Source organism: Larimichthys crocea, chromosome XV (assembly GCF_000972845.2).
Source record: "Larimichthys crocea isolate SSNF chromosome XV, L_crocea_2.0, whole genome shotgun sequence".
Taxonomy (NCBI): Eukaryota; Metazoa; Chordata; class Actinopteri; family Sciaenidae; genus Larimichthys; species Larimichthys crocea.
In genome coordinates, this window is record NC_040025.1 from 16,229,729 (window position 1) to 16,236,696 (window position 6,968).

Sequence of the window (6,968 nt, forward strand, 5' to 3'; positions counted from 1 at the left end):
CTCTGTTGTGAGTGAAGATTCTCTGAAACAAAGTCACTGGCCATGATGCATTGAGTCCTCAAGTGTTCCAGGAAGCTAGAGATAGGACTGTGACACACTTTGACCTTTAACCCGCCATTAATTTAAGCTTCCGTATGTGATTACAGATATCAAACCCTTGAGACACAATGATTCCTTTCTTTTCTGCTCTCACTTTGGTATTATCTGACACATTTTACGACTCTCCCAGCTATTGTTCGGAGATGGATAAAAATAATATGATGTGACCAGCGGGTGTTTCCAGTGGAGAGGTCTTGGGTGCACTTGGTTCAGGGGGTCAGGCTGGCTCCCCAAACACAGGAAGGTAGCACTGTATGTCACAGTCAGAGGGGGTGTCAAGGCTGGACACTTGTGTTCCCTTTCAGACCCTCACCTTCAACTCTGTCTATTAATAACATAAGCATCACACTTGACCCGTACAAATGGATGGGTGGGTTGAGTTTGTTTTTTTCTGGAAATCTCACTTCTCTAGGTATGATTCATAAAAGTTGATGATCAAGTGTCTGAAAGGTTTTCAAGTGTCACTGATTTAACTTAAAACAGCATCAGCATTTTTTTTTTTTTTTGCCCTTAAATATTTAAGGAGTTGGAGGCGGGTGTGGGGGTCATTGTGTTAACATAAGGAGGCTAATCATATGTTCTTTGTAAGGTTGAATTGGAGGCGTGTGCTGTCGCAGTGGGAGCGCGCAGAGGAAGGGAGGGCAATCTTGTCCGGACGCTAATAAGACCCAATGGCTGGTGCAAGGTGGCCAGGAGCTCCGCACCGCGACAGAAGACGGTGGACGAAGGAGAGAAGGAAAAAAACATCTGAAGAGAGAGAGAGAAAGAGAGAGACATTTCTGGATGGATAAGGAGGATGAGAGCGCCACGGGAGAGTCCATAGGAATTGCAGGGGAGTCAGTCCGGCTTTCGGTGTGCGCGTCAGTTTGTGTGTCTCGTTAAAGGAGCTGCGTGGAGAGAGAGGGAGAGAGAGAGGGAGACAGAGAGAGAGAGAGAGAGAAAGAGAGAGAGAGGCGGTAAGTGACTAGAAACCACACGAAAAACACCTGCGTCAAGGCTGGTGGTACCTGCGACGGACGTGTGAGGATGACTTTCAGTTCACAGGAGGCTTAGAAACTGCTGATAGTTGGGAGGAAAACTTTTGGGAAAGAAAACCTCACAGACATATTTTATCTTGTTTTGAAAAGCTGATGCCAAACTTAAACTTGAGATTGCAGGCAATCAGATCATTTATTTGGTTATAGCTTTTGGTCAGACATCAAACACTAAAGCAGTCCAAACCTAGAGCGAGAACAACTGACTTTGTATTGTTTTTAAAAAGAAGTACCTACATGTTCCAACAATTAGTAATTTTTTGTCACATCAATATCAGCTCTGATACCACATGATTTGGAATGGACCAATATTTGACCCTCATTCACATGCTATCACACACCTGGAACTGGGTTATCGCTGTAGGCACGGTGAGCCACTGACTCCTGGGAGCCCCAACCCTCCCCAATGAAGCAATCCTGGTGGGCCCGCCTGGCACAGCTTGGCCTTCTTGCTGTGTGGACCTGTATATGGCTGGTCCAAGGATGCGGACCAGGCAATGGGTACGGCCCGCCCCGCCACAGGCTCAGGAAACTTACAGCCATGCACTACAAGCAGTTTTTCCCCAACTTCTCAGAAAACAACCTTGGTGCCAGCGGGAGAGCAGAGGGCAAGATCACACGCAACTCTGAGCGCTTCAATGAACTTGTGTGCAACTACAACCCAGATATTGTGTTCAAGGATGAGGAGAACACCAACGCAGACCGCTTCATGACTAAGGTGAGATTAAGGATTTTCTTAGCTGTTGATGATACACTGGATGACTTGTTTCCATTCACTCCTGTAATACCTGGTGACTGTTGCATGGTAAGTATAATTAAATGGGCGCACAGGGCAGAGGGTAAGCTGCAGGTTCACTAAAAACTGCTCTCTTGAACCTTTTTGAACCAATCCCACCGCTGGATGATTGATTAACTACCTTCACGAGGGGACAGACAGCAGTCCACAGCTCATACCCTGCCACCCTGCATGGCACCTTCAAATCCAATCATATAACCTCATTCATTGTTTGCCGTATTCTTCATGACCTGCCCTTGCCAGGCTCTTAGTGCACAAACAAATGTTCAGCACAAGAGTGTGTACGTTTTAATCAAACCCACCCTCCCTTTTCTTAAGATAAGAAGATCAGGATGTAATTCAACACTACCCTTTAAGAGACTGCGTTCCATTTCAGGAACACTTCCTTTTAATCTTTAACCAAAGTCTTTGTTATTGGAAATAAAACTATTCTTGTGTCAGGTTCTCAATGTGCCTGCCAGGGGAAATATCCAGGCATGGCACTTAAACTTGAATTCCTTAATGTTTACTGGGGATAGGTATCCAGATTCAGATCTCACACCTAGTAAAGACAATTGGTGGACTGGTGGATTTAATATCTGGGCAGGGAGATGGACAGCTTTGTGACAAAAACATTTTGAATGCCACACTGCTGAACATGACCACAATAGTTTCCTCAACACTCAGATGTCACCCAGTTTTGGATGCTGCGGCTTTCTTTGATTGTTTAGGATATGAATCTGTGTTTCTTCCCCTCCCTGGGTGATGGAAATCTGCGGTCGTATGTGTGTGCCCTGCTGATGCCCAGTCTGAGTGTGTGTGTATGCGTGCATGTGCCCCTCTTTTGCCCAGATGTGAAAGACAGTCTTTGTGCGTCATTTAGAGGGGTCGCCTATACAAAATTCCCGCCTGCTGAAGTAATGGCACCGTTGGAAAAGCGACTATTGTAGTTCTGACAATGATACGCCTCTCTTCAATGGAATTGCGAGAAAAATGTAGCCAGTTTGTTTTCTGTCCCTCTCGCTTTCTCACTCTTGCTGTCACATTCAAGTCTATGCCCATACATTCTTCCCCTCTGCCCTCTCCCTTTGGTCCCAGCCCCGGCCCTCCGCTACACTGCTTCCTTCTCAACCCAACTTTTCCCCTCCCGCTCATACCCTCCTCACTTTCTTTCCCAACCCTCTTTTTTTTCATTCAGTTGCAAGATAAGCTTTATTTGGTCAATTACAACCCACAAGACCTGCCACATCACAAGTCACAAGAGAATAAGCATTGAGAAGATGATAATGAGTGCATCACCTCAGTTGCTGACGTCATTAATTTTCAGTCTGCTATTTTGTGACAATGCTGACACAGTCTGCAACATCACGGCCCGGGGGTGTTAAGAGTCACTGTTCACATTTCTGATCAAATGTCTCAGGGGTGAAACGGAGAAACTCATATGCCTGGAAAAATCTGGAAAGTTAGAGAATGGCCTTGATTATTCTGTCACCCTGTCGAAAAGGGCAAGGAATGTGCCAAACTGGCTACAGTAGCTTTGTTCTTGTATCCTGATTGTTTGAGCAAGGTTGAGATGGCCTTTAGCAGAGTAAAGGAGGGATTGTGTTTTGATGCCAGCACACAAACAGTCATAACCTGGGAGCCAGAGACAGTGCTGAAATACTGGAATTATTTTCTTCTGAGTTGCACTGAAATTAGTCTGTGCACTGAGGTGTACAGTAGGCTCGCATACTGTACATGCCACTTGTACACGTAGGCTGTGGCCGGTCCTCTTGTAAATCAATGATTACAAAATGTCACTTGACTTTGTTTCAAGTGCCTTTCACTGTGCATGGCACATTCTGCATATAGAGTGAAAATATATAATTATTGTCCTAAAAATCATTTTAATTTCCTGAATTGAGGTTTTCAGGCTACATACTAGAACATCCAAAGATACAAGAGAAAAACTCACATTATAATACAAATGAAACAACGCACCCAACGCTTTGCTCTGTGCCCGACACTCATTTTAAAAGGCAAAATAAAACACAAAAAAGAGATTGCAATAATGTAACTATAAACATTCAGAATTACACAATAATACTATATGATACCATCCACACATTTTCTCTCTTATCTTCCTACACATAATGGTACTATCATGTGTTTATTATGATAATATTTATCAGTGAATCTTTGGATATATTGGTATTTTTGGTGTAGCTTATCATTTTTTTTATTGATAAAGTTTTAATGAAAATCATATAAACTTTAATATTTAACAACTGAAACTTTATATATATTTGTAAATATTATTAGTACTCTCTCTTTCTATAATTATTCTTGGCATTTTATGAATTAATAGACTGATTGATTTTTTAAAGCCAATATTTGAGAGTTTAAAAATATATATTTTTAATTTATAGCACATTTTTGATAAGTATCCCACAAATTTGGGCTAAAGAACAGTAAATAAATATATGTATTGGGAGACATGGGGACCCTGCTTATAAATCATATCACACACATCCCTGGGATTCCTGTACCTTTTGTTTTTTTCCCTGTATTATTTATTATTTATTGTTATTTATTGACTGCCATATGTGCCACTAGAGATACATCTTTGATGACCTAATATCATCTGATACATATGCAGATTTATCTGTTAATACTGTACACTTTACCTCTGTCATATTCTGTTCCTAGCGATGCAAGGACTGTTTGAACAAGCTGGCTATTGCCGTGATGAACCAGTGGCCAGGTGTACACTTACGTGTCACGGAGGCCTGGGATGAGGATGGTCACCACCCTCTTGGCTCTCTGCACTATGAAGGCCGGGCTGTGGATATAACTACTGACGACAGAGAAACAGAGAAGTATGGTCTTCTAGCTCAACTGGCTGTGGAAGCTGGTTTTGACTGGGTCCACTATGAGTCCAAATATCACATCCACTGCTCAGTAAAAGCTGGTAAGTTTTTTTAAAGGGGGCTTTCATAGAAGATCATGCAGTTTACTGTGTATCAGGATTTTTTTTTAAACAATCATGTGTTAAGTCATCAGTTTGTGCTGATCTTCTTGCAGATCACTCTGTTGCAGTGGAAAAAGGTGGCTGTTTCCCTGGCTGGGCCCGGGTAACTGTTGCTGGAGGGGTTCAGAAGAGTCTGTCGTCACTGGCCCCTGGGGACAGAGTCATGGCCCTGTCTGGGACAGGCCAAGTCGTATTTAGTCAAGTCCTCTTATTTCTGCACCGCAACCAAGAAAGCTGGTCTACTTTTCTGTCTCTGGAGACAGAAGATGGCCACCGATTGGCTGTTACCCCTCATCACTTGGTCTTTTTATCCCCCTATTGCAGACTCAACAGCTTTGAGTATCAGGCAGAGTTTGCTAGCAGAGCCAAAACTGGAGACTGTGTTCTCATCCATGCAGCAGAGGGTCAAGTACGTCCATCTCGAATCATCTCAGTTTCAGTAGAGGAGAGTGCAGGAGTTTACGCACCCTTGACAGAAGCTGGAACTGTGTTTGTTGATGGGGTGCTGGCATCCAGTTATGCACTGGTGGAGGACCACAAACTTGCACACTGGGCATTTGGACCTGTGCGTCTCTTCTTTTCAGTCAGCCAGCTACTTTGGGGGGAGACGACAAAAGAGCAGCAGACCGTAGATACTGAGACAGCTAAAACTCCCCTGGATTATAGCACAAAGGACAAAGCAGGTGTATATATGAATAATAGTATTATGAACAAACAAGACAATCTGAGTGAACCTCTGAGGTTAGAAACGAGACCGAAGCACTCCTCCCAAAGACAGACATCAGATGTGCACTGGTATGCTAGACTACTGTACAGTTTTGGATGTAATTTTTTAGACTCCAACATATTTCATCCTTAAAAGACTAAAACTATAAACTCAGCACATGTTGCACATTCAGTCGTACAACTTTTGATACATTTACACTAACTCTTCCTATTCTTTTCTTCAATAAATTAAAAACACTGGAAATGCTTGCTTGCTTTTTTCACCATTGTTAATCTATCATAATGAAATACATGCTAATACCCAAGCGATACAATACAAGAGAGTGAGTTTGATAAGACAAATTGTCTGAGCAGGTTAATATAAAAACAGTCATGCCAAAATGACTGTATCATAGTCTTTTTGTACATCATATTATTTCTTTTAATTATTTCAAATATATATGTAAAATATATATTCTAATGGGATAGGAATACAATTTCCCACAACAACAGAATCTTTATTTTTGTACTTTCTGAATCATAATATATAAATGTTTCATGTTATTATAATAATTACACTACATGTATTGTATGTCCTCACTTGTTGTCATGTCATAAAACAAATTAAAATGTCATTTTATTAAGCACTCTGCTTTTTCTCTACCCTGGTGTTCATTTTGTCAGTTTGTCTTTTGCTTGTTTGGCACAACAGAGTTGTTTTGTGTGAAAGAAAAACTGAAACATATGCGTGAGATCATTTCTAGAGCCATAGTTGAGCATTATGTACATCACAGTGTTCAAGTCCTCCCCGGAAACAGGCTGACGGGTTAATGAAAAACCTAGAGATACTTGATATTCTCCACACTGTGAAACCACCTTGACTTTATCACAGTCACAAACTTTATCAGTTGCTACTTCAGTGGAGTTATCAGGTTTCTTTGAATCTTAAAGGAGACAGTTTTATTAGTATCCACCAATCATTTTTGTATTACTAGTACCTTTTAAGAGGTTTAGTGCATCCTCTCGATGTTTACCACTTACTTGTACAGTTACAAGTTTGGTTCAACAGTTACTAGTACACATTTGATTTAATTCATTTGTATGAAGAACTACTTTTCAAGGGTTCATAATAATGTTTAAGAAAATATTCAGGACATGTAGTGTAAGGTTATACACCCCCTTGTGGAGGAACTGATATTATGCCTGTGAATTTTACTTCAAACATTTCATAAACTTGTACATATATTTACTACTCTAAATGATAATATAAGAAGAAGAAAGAGGAGAAGAGAAAGAAGAAGAAGATTTTGAAATTTTTAAAAATGTGGAATTGTAATACTTGTAG

At 41.2% G+C, this 6,968-nt stretch overlaps 1 protein-coding gene across 1 annotated transcript; it reads left to right on the top strand.

Moving 5' to 3' along the window:
- Positions 1 to 533: 533 nt before the first annotated feature.
- Positions 534 to 6,270, top strand: dhh (desert hedgehog signaling molecule). Its single transcript, XM_027288221.1, has 3 exons — positions 534 to 1,851; positions 4,597 to 4,858; positions 4,972 to 6,270. Exons 1-3 carry the CDS (start codon positions 1,540 to 1,542, stop codon positions 5,775 to 5,777), a joined length of 1,380 nt encoding a protein of 459 aa, XP_027144022.1. The 5' UTR covers positions 534 to 1,539; the 3' UTR covers positions 5,778 to 6,270.
- The last annotated feature ends 698 nt before the right edge of the window (positions 6,271 to 6,968 follow it).